The sequence below is a fragment of the Puma concolor genome, chromosome E1 (assembly GCF_028749965.1).
Source record: "Puma concolor isolate L17-30 chromosome E1, mPumCon1.1.hap2, whole genome shotgun sequence".
Classification (NCBI taxonomy): domain Eukaryota; kingdom Metazoa; phylum Chordata; class Mammalia; order Carnivora; family Felidae; genus Puma; species Puma concolor.
The window spans coordinates 60,357,700-60,374,558 of NC_141680.1; the positions used below are offsets into that span (position 1 = coordinate 60,357,700).

At 59.1% G+C, this 16,859-nt stretch overlaps 1 protein-coding gene and 1 non-coding gene across 4 annotated transcripts in view; both read right to left on the reverse strand.

Moving 5' to 3' along the window:
- Nucleotides 1-588: 588 nt before the first annotated feature.
- The window catches only part of CYTH1 (cytohesin 1), an 80,268-nt gene continuing 63,997 nt past the window's right edge, over nt 589-16,859 (reverse strand). For all 3 annotated transcript variants that reach the window (XM_086688191.1, XM_086688190.1, XM_086688192.1), the window contains exons 8-13: nt 15,808-15,956; nt 15,320-15,431; nt 10,037-10,113; nt 6,583-6,654; nt 5,788-5,942; nt 589-2,364 (exon numbers count right to left, since the gene is read on the reverse strand). In XM_086688191.1, coding sequence (XP_086544317.1) covers nt 2,286-2,364; nt 5,788-5,942; nt 6,583-6,654; nt 10,037-10,113; nt 15,320-15,431; nt 15,808-15,956 — 644 coding nt within the window. In that variant the 3' untranslated portion in view covers nt 589-2,285. The remainder of the gene's footprint in view (nt 2,365-5,787; nt 5,943-6,582; nt 6,655-10,036; nt 10,114-15,319; nt 15,432-15,807; nt 15,957-16,859) is intronic.
- LOC112864725 (U6 spliceosomal RNA) lies at nt 13,825-13,928 on the reverse strand. The gene has a single exon (XR_003223996.2). It is a non-coding gene; the product is annotated as a U6 spliceosomal RNA (small nuclear RNA).

The window sequence follows — 16,859 nt, forward strand, 5'->3', positions numbered from 1 at the left end:
CGGCGCCGGCCCCAAGCGCGCAAAGGAACGCTGGTCTCTCCGAGACGCCCCTTGCAGCGGACCGCGGCGCACGGGTTTAGGAGATGCTACCTGCTGCAGACGCCCGCAGAGATCGAGAAGGCCTGGAGGCGAAGCGCCCCAAACCCGCGCGAAGGAAGGACGCAGAAGGGAACGCGCTGCTGTTTCAGGGGAAGGACCGCCAGTGAGGGGCAGGCCCGGGCCCGTCCGTGTTCTGGGCGGTTCCGGCTCCCCGCGACTCTTCCCCGGTGCCGCGTGGGCACGTCTGCAAACGGAAACGCGCGACGCACGTTCCACCAGCCGAAGGCGCATTTCTCGACCTTAGCTCGACGTTGGAGGTTGGTCCCTTGTTTCTCTGAGACAAAAGGGGGCAAGCAGTGAGCGGTCTCCCGCAGAGCACGAGACAGCGCCTCGCCCGACTTCCCGCGTGCGTTACTGCCGGGCCGCGGACAGACGGCCGGCCGGCCGCGCGACCGAGGTCACTCGGCCCCCCCGCCTGGGGGCGCCCGCCGGCCACGGCCCTCCTGCTCACGGTCACCAGGGAACAAAGGAGGCCACGCACGACACAGCTGCTCTGGGCAGACGTGGAGTTTATTCGCTGCGGTTCCTTGGCACTCGTTTCCAATGCCAAAAAAAACAAAACAGAACAAGACAAACAAAAATACAAACGCAAGACAACTGGGATAATAATTATAAGTTTTCTGAAACCCTGTCGACAACTTTCGGTCATTTCTTCATATTTTATATTTTGACAAAACTTTTCTTTTTTTTTAAACAAATACAAAATAATCTAAAAGGAGAAAAACTATACACGGATTATGTACACCTCTGATAAATAGACGAATACTGACGCAGGGGTCTCTCTGCTATCGGCCAGAACCGGGGCACGGGACCCGGCCGGCCGCGGGCATCCAGCCCAGACCCCCTTCCGCCGCCCTCACGAGCCCCGGTAGGACCTGTATGAAGTGGGGGGCCCCAGAGGGTACCCCGCTCAGCACCCCCTTCGTGCCCTTTTACAGAAGCGATTTCCACCCAACGGTGCCGGCGGAGCAGGCGTGGCGCGGCCCGAGGAGACCGCCAGCTCCTCTTCCGTGAGGCAGCGCGTGCACCGCCTGGTCCCCGGCCGTTTGGGGGCGCCGGGATGGCCCGGGCCAGGCGCCATCCAGCCCGGACGAGCGGCAGGAGCGGCCCCGAGAGTCCCTGAGAGAACAGCAGGACGACTGCCTTTCGTGGCTCCCTTCACACCGTAAGTTAGGAGGGGCGAGGCCGGCTCCAGTTGAGGCCGGCCTCGTCACCCCTCGCCCCACCTGCCTCTCGGGGGCCCCCCCCCCAATATGCGCCCAGGGCGGGGCCGGCTTTGAGGCAGAGGAGCCGAAGACCTAAGGTGATCAGGGAAGACCCCCGTCCTCTAAAACGAGGAGGAAGGTCTGGGGGACGGGGAGCCACCAAGTCAGAAGCAGATCAGCCGGAACCTCGCTGGGGTCACCGTCCTCACAGTTTTGGTTACTGGGTATTTAGCTCAAGGAAAAGGCTGACCTTGCATCTTAAAGCCCAACAAGAAGGATTTGGAAAGAGAGAAGATGAGCGGCCGGGACCCTCTCCTCCCCTCGGCGCCCCCGGCACTTGGAAGGGAGACACGGGCCGCCGCAGGCCGCGGGGCACGGAGTCCCGGACGGGTCGGAGCCCCCGCGGCACCCGCCAGCTGCCCGGGGACCTGCCGCCCCGGAGAGGCCACCACGCCGGGGAGAACGCCGTGCAAAGGCGCTACTTTAACTTTTTCTTTCTTTTAAAACACAAAAATATATCTTTATAGTACGTGGCTTGTCTTCCGTTCCACTTTTTTCTCAGCATATACTAATATATCGGCACGTGTGTTTTCGGTGCAGGGTTGAAGGCTTCTTCACAGGGAGATAACCGAGAGGTAACCAGTTGGCTTCGAGCTCCGCTGTCAGACCTGCCGAGCGAGAGACCTGAAGGGGGCGGGTTTGCCGACGGGCTGGGCTCTGTTCTTTCCGGAGAGAAAGGCTCAAGGCCCCCCCGCCGCTCGGGCATCCCCGCCCTCCCCGCCGGTGCCACCGCCTACCCTCTCCCACTTAAAAACAGACAGCGAGAGCTGAAGCCAGTGTCTAGGAATCCGGGGTGACTCCCAGCAGGTGACGCCCCTGCTCGGCAGCCCGGCCCCGCCCGTGGGAGGAGACGGGAGACAGAGCCCAGGGCCTCGCGGGCCTCGCACGCCTCGCACGCCGGGGGCCGCTCACTGCGCAGGCTCAGTGTCTTTTCGTGGAGGAGACCTTCTTCTTCCGCGCCGCCAGCATCTCATAGAAAGGGTCCCTGCTGATGGCTGCTCTGGACACAGAGAGGGGACAAAAGAGACAAGACTGAGAACAGGCCCGGAGACGAGCCCAGGCTGGGGCTCCTGCAGTAGCACGGGTGCCCCCTGCCCCACTCGACGGCCACCACAAAGGCCAAGGCAGTGGGGCCAACCTCCACGGGGTCCACACGACGACCGAAGGGACACGAGCTTCGAGAGAGACACACGGTGCGTGTGACGAGACGATTCCGGAGCGTTCCCTGCCTGTTTCTACCTAGACTTAGGGCAGCATGGAACCGCGTTCCAGCCCAGAAGGACGAGTGTGGCACCGGAGCTCCACGAAGACCGTGGGCACCACACTACCCGACCCGTCCACGGCAGGCGGTCTGTCCCGGGCACACCGACTGGACAGCCGCGCAACTGGGCCGTCCACACCCTCGCTGGGCCCTCGGGGAGCGGCCGGCCAGGCCTGCTCCGCTCTGTGTGCACAGCCCGGTGAGGAGGGAGCCTGTGTCCCGGCCCTGCCCCGGAGACACCGCGCAGAATGGTGACGGCAGGGCCGGCCCCGCGTCACCGTCACTCCCCGCTCGCAAGCAGGTTGCGGCGCGGGCGTCCTGAAGCCTTCCGCGAACGGACTACTTTCCACACGAGCTCGCAAGCCCCGCTGACCAGCGTGGATGACCGCTCGGCCAACTGACTGCGACCTGTTCAACCGAGGTCATGTGTCCCTGAGGAGTGTCTCCACGGCTCCTTGGGGCAGCGAGAACCGACGGTCCCCGGCACGTGTCCCGAGGGCACTTGCCACGAAGGCATCAGTTAAAGTGTCGGGAGCCACGGCGCCGAGGCTGAGGGCCGCACGGCCGCCAGGAGCGCGGCTTCTGGAGTCACGGGCTCAGTCTGAGCACCAGCACCACCCTGTGGCTCTGGACACTGGGATGGGCCTTGCTGTGTGCCTCAGTGTCCTCATCTGGAAAACGGGATGCGTCTACTCCCCGGGCTGCGGTGAAGGGTAAGGAGACGGCGCCCAGAGAGCACGAACAGTGTGAACCCCGCACCGGAGACGAGGCGGTGCTGGGCAGAGCGGCCCCGGGGACGGCCTGTGTGCACGCTCCCTGAAGGACGGAACGGTGGACCCGACCTCGCACAACGCCCAGCGTCCCCGGCGGCAGAGCAGACCATCTGGAAGAGCAGCGCGGGGAAGGCCGTGAGCGGCCAGAACAAAACACGCTCTGATGCCACCGCGATCACACAAGGGGTCCACGACCCGTGGGCCACGCACACACGGGGGCATGGGAACACCGCAGAGGGCGCCTCAGACTGGCAAATCAGCTATCAGGACGACCGTCCATTCGGCCAAGAGAGTGAGTTGTATCCCTCACCTCGAACCACATACTAAGCATAAGTTCCATAAGGATTAAAGAATTGAGTGCTTTTTATAAGACGTACGGTAAAAACAGCAAGGGATACGTGGACGAGGGCCACTCGCTGCCCAGGATGCCCAGGGCATGGCGACTCCCCTGCCCAGACCTCGGTGGAGGGCTTTTAAGTGTTTCTTCAAATGCCGGCTAGCGGACACACCGTGTACGTCTCGTCTCACGTGTACCATCTAGTGACCAGCCCTTCCCTGGGGCACCCCATGCTCGCCACAAGCGGAGGGCTCTGTCTCGTTTCTGGTGATGACGACCCAACGTCCACAGGGACGCTGGAGCCTCGTCTGCTGGGCGAGGGTCACACAGGGCCCCTGCAGATGCCACACATCGAGGGGCGGTGGGGAGAAGCTACCAGGGCCCGGGGCGCGCTGAGCATGCCCACCACGTGACCCGGTCTCACCCCCAGACGTCCCGGGAGCCTTCCCCATCGCTCCGAAGGGGTGGGAGGCGTGCCCAGTCACCAGGGAGCCCGCCATTCACCGCCGTACCGTGGGGAAGCCGAAGTCTGGCGGGAGGGCAGGCGACGCGCCCAGGAAGGACTTCTGGGCTGACTCTGGGTGAGTCTGTCCTCTGCCCCGCCTTCACTCATCTGTTTGCTGTTTCACCCTGGCCCTGCCACCACAGCAGACTCCAAGCTACAGTGCTCCCCCCTCAGGAGCAGGCTGTGGCCCGGGCGGGAGAGTGCCCGTCACAGGGGCCGTGCAGGGCTGCAGGGCCTCAGGTCACCCGGTCAGGGCCACCCCCCTGGACTCCGGGGGAGTCACACAGCCCAGTAATGAGCAGACTAAGGAAAGGGCCGGTGACGCCTGGCGGACCAAGCACCCGACGGGGAGAGCAAGGACGCGCTCTCAGAGACAGCAGCCACACCGCACACGCGGGCACGATGGCCGTCTGGACAGGCCCCACAGAGGCCCCAGGGAGGGAGGAGGCAGCTCGCCACATGCGGACAGCCCTCGCCGCAGTCACCCCCGCACCGTGCCGCTCAGCCAGGCGGGCAGAGCCGAGCCCGGGGCCACTGCTGTCTGTACCTCCGTAACCCTGACAACCCTGTTCCCTCCCTACAGCGCAGCCGTGAACGGTGCGAGTCTGTCTCGGGACCCTGGGTCGCACCCATGTGACTCTGGGCAAATTACACGACCTCCACGGTCCTCAGTTTCCTCCCCTGTAAACGGGACAACGTACCACCGAGGGAGACTCACGAAACGTGATGATATTTTATCTCCACTGAGCTGCCGTCCTGAAAACGAGACCTGCTTCCTACGACGTGGGAGACCAGCTGGACAAATGGCACCTGTGCCTGTCAGCCCGGTCACCCGGCCCCTCCTCGGGTCTACGAGGTGCACTTTGGGAAGCCTCGGTTTGAGGTGCTCTCTTAAACACGCTGTCGTGGTCAAGCAGCCCAAGACCCACTGAGGGGCGCCTGGGTGGCTCAGTCGGTTAAGCGGCCGACTTCGGCTCAGGTCACGATCTCGAGGTTCGTGAGTTCGAGCCCCGCATCGGGCTCTGGGCTGATGGCTCAGAGCCTGGAGCCTGTTTCCGATTCTGTGTCTCCCTCTCTCTCTGGCCCTCTCCCGTTCATGCTCTCTCTCTGTCTCAAAAATAAAATAAACGTTAAAAAAAATAAAAAAATAAAAAAAAAATAAAGACCCACTGAAAAGCAGCCTGGGAATTCCAGCTCTCACACAGGACCCAGGACAGAGGCGGGCGGCACTCAACAGCCGCAGCAATAAAGCATTTGAGAGCGGCACCTGGGTGACTCGGGAGCCCGAGCGTCCGACTCTTGACTTCGGCTCAGGTTATGATCCCAGGGTCGTGGGATCGGCCCCGTGCTGGGCTCCTCACTGAGCACGGGCCCTGCTAAGGATCCTCTCTCTCTCTCTCTGTGTCTCTCTCTCTTTCTCTCCCCACCCCCCCCCCACCACCACTTGTACTCTTGTTCAAAAAAATATAAAATTTGTATAGTAAGTGCCTGCGAGAGGTGAGAGCCCTTGTCAGGCGAAAGCAGGTCTGTTTTCAGATGCCACTTACTTGATGCATTTAATCCACTCGTCCTTCTCCTCAGGCGTCGGGGCTGAGATGCGGTAGACCGTGTGGTTCCCTTCCACCACCCGCCCATCGGCCTCGGTCTTACAGGCCTTGATTACTTGGTCTTTGTTGTCGGGGATGTAGAGCTCGAAGCAGTTCTGAGAATCAGAAAAGAGAGGGACAGAGCGACAAAGATCTGAGAGAGCTGCCCACCGACACAGAAACAACGTTACTTTACTCCTCAAAAGACCGTCCTGACCTCCGTAAAACATAGGCAATGCGGATTTCCCTACGGGGAAGAGGAGCCTAGAGGTGGAAACCTGCAGAACGTAGGCTGCACGTCAACAAGGCTGATAGCGAAGGTACCAGCCAGATACACACACGTCTGTCCTGCTCCCAACAAACCGAAAGCAGGGAGAGCCGGACGTCACAGGGATGCGGTTTAGCCCCTGCCCCCGCCCCCAGCCGCGTCGCCGGACTCCCAAGGAGAGGGATCTGTAAGGTACCCGAAGGGCCTCCCACGAGTGGCCCCATCATGAGCGCCTGCCACTGCCTTTTAAGCAGGGACAATTCCATCCCTCGTGTGACACTCAACAGGTGACACGAAGCCACACGGACAGAACGAAGAGGTCACTTACTGCCTCATCTTTGGTTTGAACGCGGAAGATAGTTTTAAAGGCAGGCCACGTTAGAAGAACGACGCTACTTTTCAGTTCTAAGTGGATCTTTGCAACTTCAGTCCTTGTCAAAGACCCGCTACACCCGTCCCTTTTGTCCCCCTGCCCCCCGAATACTCACTGGTTTTTTGGAGTCTTCCACCTCCCGGATACTCAGATTCTCTAACGGGATGATTCCCCGGGGCTCCTTATCCTGCAGGACAGAGACATGAAGTCCTTACTTCTGGCGTCACAAGCACGAGCACGCATCCTACCGCATTCCTCACCCACAACTCCCCGGCTCCTCCCCCGTGGCCTCGAGCTCACAGATCTGCTCTAGGGCCCACAGCCTACGTTCTAGAATCAGAAAAGGGTCAGGAATGTACGGGTATGGGGCCCCCTGTAACCAGAGGCCTCTGCAAGGAGAACGCCCGGGGGAGGCTCCAGAAAGACTGAATGTGGCAAGAGCCCACGGGAGGCCCACAAGCGGGGAGCACGCTGGCCGCTCCCACTCAGGAGACCACCCCGCTTCTCTGCCTGGCCCCCCCCCCCCGCCTCATCTCATCAGCCTGTGTTCCAGTGTCGGCAACCCCGGGAAGCCCTGGTCTCACTCCAGGTGCCCTGCTCGGTGCCCCAGATGCCAGGGGCCGAGCTGTGTGTATAGACTCACCCCCCGCCCCATCTTCCCCCTCGCCAGACTGCACCGTCTTCAAAGAGAAACCGCCTTCCTGACAACCCCACGGACATCTAAAAATGCACCTAAACTCCTGTCCGGAACAGAGCTACAACACCCCTGCCTGCCCTCGGCCCCAGTGGCCCCCTCCAGCACTTCCCCTCTTGGCAAAGGCCCCTACACACACACACACACACACACACACACACACACACACACTCTCTCTCTCTCTCTCTCTCTCTCTCTCTCTCTCTCTCTCTCTCTCTCTCTCCCCCGCCTGCCAGACATCTGATGTCAACCTTCACACCTCCCTCTCCTGGATATGCAGCCAACCGACAGCCAAAGACTTCATTCCAAGTTCAACAGTGTAGCTGGGCACCAAGCTCCTGCGGCAAATGTCCCTGAGACTCTGTGCACTCTCGATTTGCAGATCCAGGTTCCTTTTCTTTTCCAGGGCGTGACCCCACATAACACAGGGTGTCCTTGCACATGCAGATGCCAGGAGCCCGGTACTGGGATCACCTTTCTCTGTCCTCCAGAACTGACTACCTTCTCTCGAACTGGTTTAATACTTGTTTTTTCCAGATACTAGCTCCCTGACTGTCTCAACCGTTCCTCTACGATAGGGATTTTATTCTCGGCTGATCTGTTCTCCTTAAAGTTTTAACTTGTTAATACGTACGTTACAAGCCTACGATTACACAGCTATATTCTAAATACATCACTGCGATTCTCATTTGCTTTCCAGTCTGAACCTGGGGCGGGGGGGTGGGGGTGGGTCAGACAGTTTGTGTTCCGGCCCCTTCCACGGTCTCACGAGAGCACGGTGAGCCAAGGGCAGGGCCACCTCAGACACCTGCCGAGCTGCAGCTCTCCTTGGGGACTGCGAACGTCCAACATCAGCTTGGGGCAGATATAATGCTTGTGGACGCACACCCCCGGTGGACAGTTTTCCCAACTGAGTTTACAGCCCAGAGCGTCTTCCCTGACGCTGCAGAGTGAGGCCCATCTTCTCACTCTTCCCACGTCACCACTCCCTCCCCAGCATCAGACTTTACTGCTGGCCAGTCACAAGAGGGACACAGTTCTAATGGGTTTGCTTCTCTCAGACTCAGGGCAATGGGGAGGCAGCGGGGGCTTCACAGAGATGCCCCCGCCCCTGCTGGTGAGCCCAAGGGGTCGTCCCTCTTCCCGTCCCCACCCCTCCACCCCCCCACTGCTACTGGATCCCGTCGCTGTTCTAGGTGATTCTGCGTGGAAGTTCTGCCCACCACGTTAACTGTGAGGCCCCCTCAGCGTCTGCAGAAACCTCCCTGCCTTCCGACGGCCTGATGCAGTGCTGGCACCGAGTGCAGGACTCCATGATGCCGCCGGTCAGCACCCCGAAGGACACAGGGTTCTAGAATCTCACTGCACCGCCACGGAGACTGAGCCAGTGCTCGGGCATATCGTGTTCGCATGCCTGTATGTGTTTCATTCTGACCCGGAGAACAATGAAAAAATCCAAACACGACTTTTAAGGTGTCCTCAGTCTTGAGATCGTTGAGGAAAAAGGCAAAATCTGGGCTGGGCGGGGGATGGGAGGGGACAGAGAGGAAGGTACCACGCTGTTCTGAGTGGTACTTTGGGGGCGAAACAGGCAGAAAATGACTGTCGTAAGTGGTTCCCTCTCGGAACGAGTGCCTGAATCACAGGCTGATACACACTCGCCGCGTGAGAAGTTACACCCGTATGGCGTCCACGGTGAGGGAATGCCACCAAAGAAAGCCACCTGGCAGCGTGGCCAGGAACGTGCCGGGGCCGCGGCTCCTCCTAAGCTGTGCACCCGGGACTTTCATTTTCCATTTAAGTAACGCTTGTTCCGCATTTGCTACAAAAGACACTTCCTCGTCCTCACTGCCGCAGGAGGGTCAGAACAGACACCGGCTGTCCCCAACTCAGCCTCCCTGATTCATCCAAGGCACGGGTCCCACCAGAGACGTGAGAGAGGATCGAGTTGCAGGTGGGGAGCTGGGCTGGGCCCCAGCCGACCTGCCAGGCTTTCAGGGGGCTGCATCAGAGGGAGCCTCAGAAAAGGTCTTATCTTGTAATCTTTATTCTCATAGGCTCTTATCACAAGAGACTTGGGGTGCGTGGGTGGCTCAGTCAGCCGGGCGTCCGACTTCGGCTCAGGTCACGATCTCACAGTCTGGGAGTTCGAGCCCCGCGTCGGGCTCTGTGCTGACGGCTCAGGGAAGCTGCTTCGGATTCTGTGTCTCCCTCTCTCTCTGCCCCCTCCCCCCCCCCTCCCGCCACGCTCTGTCTCTCTGTCTCTCACAAATAAATAAACGTTAAAAAAATTTTTTTAAAAACTTACATGTAACACGTATTTACGGTTATTATTCCGTTCCCGCTGAAAACCAATAAAACTTGCACGCTTCAAGAAAACTTCAGTTTAAAAGTGCAGGTGGTTTCCAGCCCCCCCATCTCATTTCGCTTTCTTCCCTCTTAGGCCTTTCACCCCTGGACTGCCTCTCCACAAACCAGAACATCTGCATTCTCCACAACGCCATTTCCTTCACCTCCCTTTCCAGGAGGCCACAACTCTTCCTCGGCACCTGACCCGAGTTCGCCCTTTCGGACCCGGCCCCGAACCCCGTTTCTAACGCCGTCTGTCCTGTCAGGCTGCCGCCTGCCCCTCCGGGCTTCTCCTGCCCCGATCCCGGCGGGGGGACGTGGGCTCCGAGCCACACCACCTTCACCGAGACGCCCAAAGCATCTCGGGGCCCCCGGCTCTGGGGTCCGTCCTGGCTCCCCCCCTCTTCGCCTCGGGTCCCCTCGCGCCCCCTCCTCACGGCCGCCTCCAGCCGCATCGGACTAGAGCGGCAGCGGCCACGGAGGCCAGGCCCACCCCTGGTCCCACAGCCGACGGGCAGACGCTCACCGTTGTGTATTCAAAGTAGTAAAGGCAGTTGTCGGTCAGAATAAACCAGCGCCTTTTCCAAGTCTTGACCCTGCCACCTGCAGAGCAAAAAGAGACGCGTGTCCGACAGGAGGCCGGCAGGCCGCAGCGGGCTCCGTGACGCACGAGACTCTCCCCTCGAAGAGCGTGAGGGGGGAGGAAGCGGGGGCAGGCACCAGGGGAACATGGAGGCCATGGCAAAATTTACATCCGTGACAAGACACAGAGCCAGAACAGAAGCGCCTTTCACAGAGTGAAAGTCCGTGGGAGCAAGCACAGCAAGCAGGTCGGGCGGCCCCCGGAGATGAGCTCGGGATGGTGGGATGACAGCATGGCTTCGGGGAGGGATGCCCAGGCGAGGAGGACACGCAGGGCGAGCCTGACTGGGCCGGAGACGCGCCAGCAGAAGCCCACCGGCGTGGCGGGGACGGGCCCACAGAAGAGAAAGGGGGGAGAGGGGCAGCCCCGGCCCGAGCTACACTGGCAGGTCACCCGGCCCGGGGCGCACGTGGACGGGCTCCGCGGGAGGGGGCGGGAGGGAAGAAAGGGGGACTCAGACGTGTTAACCCCTTCGGGGGCAAATCTACAGGTTTCCTGGAGACCCCCGTGGTTTCGCCCTCTACCCCACCTTCCTGATTCGAGTGAGCTTCTACTCTGGCTTCCCAGCTTCTGAGGGCCGGTGTCCTACCAATGGAACCTCCCCAGAGTCCTGGACCAGCCCAGGCGCAAAAAGCGCTCAAGGACCTCCCCAGCCCGGGCTCCCCACCTGGAGCTCCGGACATGACGGGCTGGAGGAGGGGCCGCAGGCCAGACGGGCGCTAAGAGCAGTGGCCGCGAGCGCCCGGGGCCCCTTCACCCTCCGCGAGGTCTGAGTGAGACCGCAACGCGGAGGCCGCGCTCCTACGCGGAGGGGGACACTGGGGAGCGAGGCTCAGCCGCGAGCGGTTTCAGTGAAGCCACGTGTGCGCCCCTCGCGGCCGTGAGCCGAGCCCGTCCCAACCCCGCCCGCGTCGGGCAAGGGGCGGCTTTCTGGACGCGAAGCCCACAGGAGTTAGGCCAAGGCCTTCTCGTGCCGTGACACGCGTGCCGTTTTGGAAGCACTTCCTGCTGCCCCAGCAGCACGTGCTCTTGTGGAGACTCTGCCTACAGAGAACATCACTCCCTCGCGCCTCGCAAAGGCCTCTGGGGTGCAGAGCTCTCCTGCCCCTCGCCAGAGGCGGCTGAGAGCAGCGTGCCTGTAAGGCTGTGCCGCCAGGTGCGAGGATGCTTCCCGACGGGGCGTGAGCACTGCCCGTCGTGTGACGGGAACGACGCGCCCAGCGCTGGTCCCGGCATCAAGCGGGACCGTGGGGCTTTCCGATCCCTCTTCCGGCTCTGTGTGGGGGCCCGAACCCCGGGGAGGTTAAGGGACCCATCGCAAGGGGCCACGGTTCTAAGCGGCACAGACCCAGCTTACGAAGGGCTCTGCCATCAGCACGCGCACGCAGCCCACCCGCCGGGGGCCCTGTGCCAGCGCCAAGCGAGGACGGACCCCCTGCGGCCGTTTGCCAGTTGAGGTGAGCCTGTGCCTCCGGTCCCTAAGGCCCTAGGGCATGAATCAGGAGAAAAACCACAGGTGGAAATAGGACATGCATGTGGAAAATGGGAAAGGCTGGGCAGCATCGAAACAAACGAGGATGGCAAAGAAAACAAGGAATATATTTAGAACTGGAGCCGATATGTTATAAAAAGGAAGCCCCCTCCCCCACTCGAGGGCCTGAGAAATCAGCTCTTCTGCCTCGTGGGCCGTCACCCCCACGCAGGGCTCTGTACACGGGACACCTCGACCATGCTGACTCCCATGCGCTCCCCCCACAGGACCACCCAGGGGCACTCGGGGCTTCGGAGGGCATGGAGGAGGGGTCAGATGCGGAAAGGAAGAAGGCGGAAGGAAATCTAGGAGGAAAAGCGAAGCCGGGAAGATTCCCTCCCTGATTATGAAAGCTTGATTTCCCCTGACAATCTGCTGCGTTACAGAGACCTCTGCCGTGAGGGATCACGGAGGTCGCTGGGGGACATTTCCATGTTGAAAGAAACAGACATGAAACAAGCAGACAGACCAATGCGCGCACCTAGGACAGTCCCTGTGGAACTCACAGGACCCCTCCCACCCCCGTCACGGCCAGGCGCCCTCTTCCCTAGAGCTGACAACCCCCCAGAAGGTTCTAACGAATGTCACTGTCGGGGCTGTTCATTCTACGTGCAGCTCTCCGCTCGAGTAACGCTGGAGCACACACTTGAGGGGCTCCTCCTCTAGGAAAAACATACTCCCCAAATCAGCAAACGGAGAAGAGATACCAACAACATGACTAAAGGGCCAATTTTGGGTTTTGAACAATAGTCATTGAAAAAGAGGAGGGAGAAAAACAGAACATGAAATACGGAGCCGAGGGCGTAATGCGGTCCCCTCATCCCCAGGACTTCTGGGAGGGGCTTCTGGGTTTTGTCTTTTTTTTTCCAAGTTGGCATCGCTTTGAGTTTAGGAGATGCCGTTTCCCTGTTTCACGCAAAGGCAAATGTCCCGAACTGTGTCATTCACTTCCTGTCCCGGTGTGCCTTCTGCTCAGGACATACCAGAAGCACATGCGGCACTGGGAAGGCAAACCTCCCTCCCCTTCCTCCTCTTCTCCGCCTGAGAAATTACCGTAATTCACAGGTGCCAATTTGAATGCAACGCACACAGGATTCGCCTGGCCAGTCATTCCAAGGCAAAATCCAGTGAATTCTCCCTCTGCTTTTAGAAACCCACCCTTCGGAGGTTTTCCTGCATTACCGCCGTCAGTAAAGTTTCCGTTATTCCACGGCCTGGTACCTAGCTGTCTGATGCACCGTGTACTCGTCCTGAAAGGGACACCGTGAACCCCTGAGCCTGACCAGTTCCCTAGGGACTGTACAGTAAGTTAGAAGCAGCATTAACACTACCACCAGCGATTAAAAAACAAAATGACCGAAAGGGACAAAATAAGAAAACGCTGCGGCAAATAGAGTGGCCTTGGCAGAGCGAGCGAGCAGGTGGGGGGGGGGGGGGGCGGTTACATACCTCCTGGAGTTTGGGGCAAGGAAAAGGACAGCCAAAATCATGGAAACATACAAATGAGGGAGAAAAGAAAATTAAAACAAAGAAATTAAACCCGACTCCTTCACCTTTAAGTGCAACGTATTAGTCATTCACGTCTGCCTGGGGGAGTCAAAATCGAAAATCCCTAGCGGGACACCCGCCACTGCCTGGCGCGTGAAGGGGGCAGCCGGTTCGAACCGCCACACGCCAGCCGGGGAAGGCAGTGTCCGCGGCGCCACCGAAAACCGGGCCCCCAAAATGCTACAGGTCGGTCCTCACAAAGCTAACGTTTATCAGCACATCCAGAGTCTAGGGCTGAGAGAGTCTGACGACTACTCCGGGGAAAGTTTACTGTCTTTCTGCAGATGCCGACCACTTTGTGAAGCGTGTGCAAGAATGCGCACACACGTTCCCATGAATACATACGTACATGTGTGTGCACACGAGAACACGCGTTCTTACAGCTATCTGCAAACACAGACACACACACACACACCGCTGCAGGCGGCCGGAGGCCCTGCCTTCCGCAGCCTGTGAGCACACGGGGGTGAGTCTAAGTGGCCACAACGAAAACACGATGCGAACGGTCGGTTCCTGGTTCGGAGGAGGTTTAGAAAAGGTAATTCGAGGACCTGAAAACAAGTCCCACATTCCGTTCATGTTTTTTCCTTTTAAAAATACAGGATGCCTCATGAATTTACATGCCATCCTGGTGCAAGAGCCAAGATCTTCTCTGCACTGTTCTAATTTTAGCACCTGGGCTGTCAAAGCTACCACTCAGCATTAGCGCCGAAACAAATTTCACTGGAGGGGAAGTAAATCCAAGCTGGGGTGTATTTTCCCATTTCCAGCGGGTTTCCTCTTAGCTCGACCCGCCGGGCAGTCAAGACACAGAGCGGGACGGCGGTCTCTGGGGTGAGCGACTTTAGAGCCTTATCTTCAAAGGTTCTACTGGCTTCTGAACACAGGAGAAATGCTGACTCACTCGAGAGATGGTCAAGCCTCTGACCAGTGCTTGGAGGAGGATTTATAAATTAAGTCATTAGACCGAAACACAAGGACTTGGGACATGCTTTTTAAAGGAAACAGAAATCCTACCGCCGCCTGAACTGGTCAGAAATGAACGATTCCGTTTCAGCGGCTCCCAGAGGTGTCAGAGCAAGAGAGAAACAGCTTCTGACTTCACCGGGACTAGCGGCTGAAACGGTAGAGGGGGATCATTCTAGCAAACGCCTCCTGACGATGAGGGAACCGTGCGTCAAAAGGCGGAGGCACAAGAAAACAGGAACGTACGTGTTCTCTCAGGGCCAAAACACCGCTGTGACTATGTCCAGGGGCTCTCCCCGTGTTCTGGAACAATTAACGAAATAGTCACGTGTGGGCACGAATGTCACGAAAACCCTACTGCTTCTCCTTTTGGTTACTCCGTCACCTGCACACGAGGCAGGACCACAGACCTCAGCCACATGGCCTCACTTCTGGCAGAGGGAAGACGAATACTTTTTTTCGTTCTTTTTGGGAATGGGAAAAAAAAAAAAAAACATTGGGGGGCTGATTTGGCTGGAGAGGAGGCGGGGGCGGGGGGACCACTGCCCGAGAAGGAGGAAGACCGCTGTGGGTGGCGCTGCAGCCAAGGGCTCAGGTTTGCCATGCACACTGCCTGTGGGAGCCGGATGCAGGGGGAGGTGATGATGCGCTGGGGGGGGAGGGGGAGGCGGGAGCACCAGATACGCTTGGTGTGACGGCAAGAAAAGAGACGGACGCCGCTGGCCACCACCCTCCCGGGGACTGAGAGGGCGGAGAGAGGAAGAGGGCCAGGTCCTCTGGGAAATGCCTCGCGACAAAACCCGGTCGATCACCTCCGGAGTCAAACCGTGGAGCGCGCGCCCACGGGAGCCGTGTTCACGCAGAGTGAGTCTGTCCCCAGCGGTATCTACATAGCCCACGGGGGCACCGCGCGGACCGTGCGTTCGCTTCCCCTCTGGAGGCAGAGCTTGCTGGGAGAATGCGACTTCACAGCAACTCGTCTGCACTCCCCACAGCGCCTCCTGTCACCAACCCCCACCACCCCACAGCGCACGTGTGTGTGCGCGCGCGCGCACGCGCGCATGCGTGCGGCCGTCCTAAGACTCCGCGTCGGGAATCCTGACCCAGAGTGCGTCACTTACCGAGTTTCAACAGCCAGCCTTCTCGGTCTGGATTGAAGAAAGTGTGGGTGAGGTCATTCCCGTCGTCTTCTGGGATTTTAAACGGTTCGTTTTTTATGCTCTCATACAGATTCTGGGATGAAAGAGGACACTGCATGTCTCTGGTTCTAGAAGGATCTTCCCCCTCCCCTTTCTCTTCATTCATGCAATAAGCACGTGTTACGGGCCACACGTCTGTTAGGCACCAAGAACAGCAGAGCGTGACCAGTGCTGCCCTCAGGCGGCTCCCAGGGACAAAATAAATAAGGTGCCTAGTGGATAATTAGGAGAGAAAGGAAAGTAGCCGGACTTGCACTCGCACTTTGACATTCAGACTCCTAAACCACTGCCCTGTCCCCCAGCGAGCCCCCCGGCCGGCCACACTGCCTGCGCCTTCATGGAATTCACACACTTAAGCGACAGGCCTTTCTCCTGTCCCCGTCCCCGTCTCCCGGTCAGAGCGCGCTCACCCGGAGCAGCTCCTCGGGCAGATCTCCTCCGTCGTTGATGCCGCGATTCATGGCGATGAACCTCTCCACGGTGGGCTTGTCTTTGACGTTGGGGTTGTGCAGGCTGGTGTTCAACATGATGATGGCAAACGAGAGGACGTAACAAGTGTCTAAAGAGAAAAGCAAACAAACGATCAGAAACATCCCACCTGAGGGAACAAGAAATACCCAACGAGATCAAGAACACAAGACGTGCTCTCGAAAGAACGAGACCGATCCTCACGCCCGGACGCCCTCTAACTGAAAGTTACATACCACTAACCCAAGAGGGCGGGACACAAAACGGCGCGGCGACTGTTCAGGCCTTAAAGGGGATTATTGTTCAGATCGCTAAGGGAGGGCGGGTACTCCGCAGACAACCCGAAAAACAGCACAACGTACAAGAAAGAAAACACAGAACACCTATGATGCCGCCACCCGGTAACAACTTATTTCCTCCATCCCACGAGCGAACGGACGTGCCCACCGGCAGCACGTGACTAACGTACCTCAGGACGCACCCTCCTGACGGAACTGGAATCGGAACAGACACGCTGTTTTCGATCCTGCCATCTTGCTAGCCTTTAGCATTCTCTCGGGGCAATAAAACCTCTTTTTGTACACATAATTTTTTTTAATTCTTTTTTTCACACCGAAGCAGAGCGGACACACAGCGTTCCAGCAGTTTCGGGCGCACGGCACACTGCACGTTACCCCCGCCTGTCACCACAGCGGGATCACGGTGGTATTGACTGGAGTTCCTATGCTGCGCTTTTCGAACTTCTAGTTACAAGATAAGCCAGCCCCGGAGATGAAGAACGTGATTTTTAGTGGTTGCAGCACGTGGCCTCGCTCACAGACACTACGACGTGGATTCCCACCCCCTCGTCCCTCCTCCCTGGACTTTTGGATCCTTCCCAACTGCTCGCTATCGTAGCCAACGTCTCAGTCCATGTTCCCGGCGTGAACCTTTTGTTTTGGGAACTGCCCAGAGCCGAGGAAGGATCTCGTGCAAAATGGCGGTCAGCACCGGG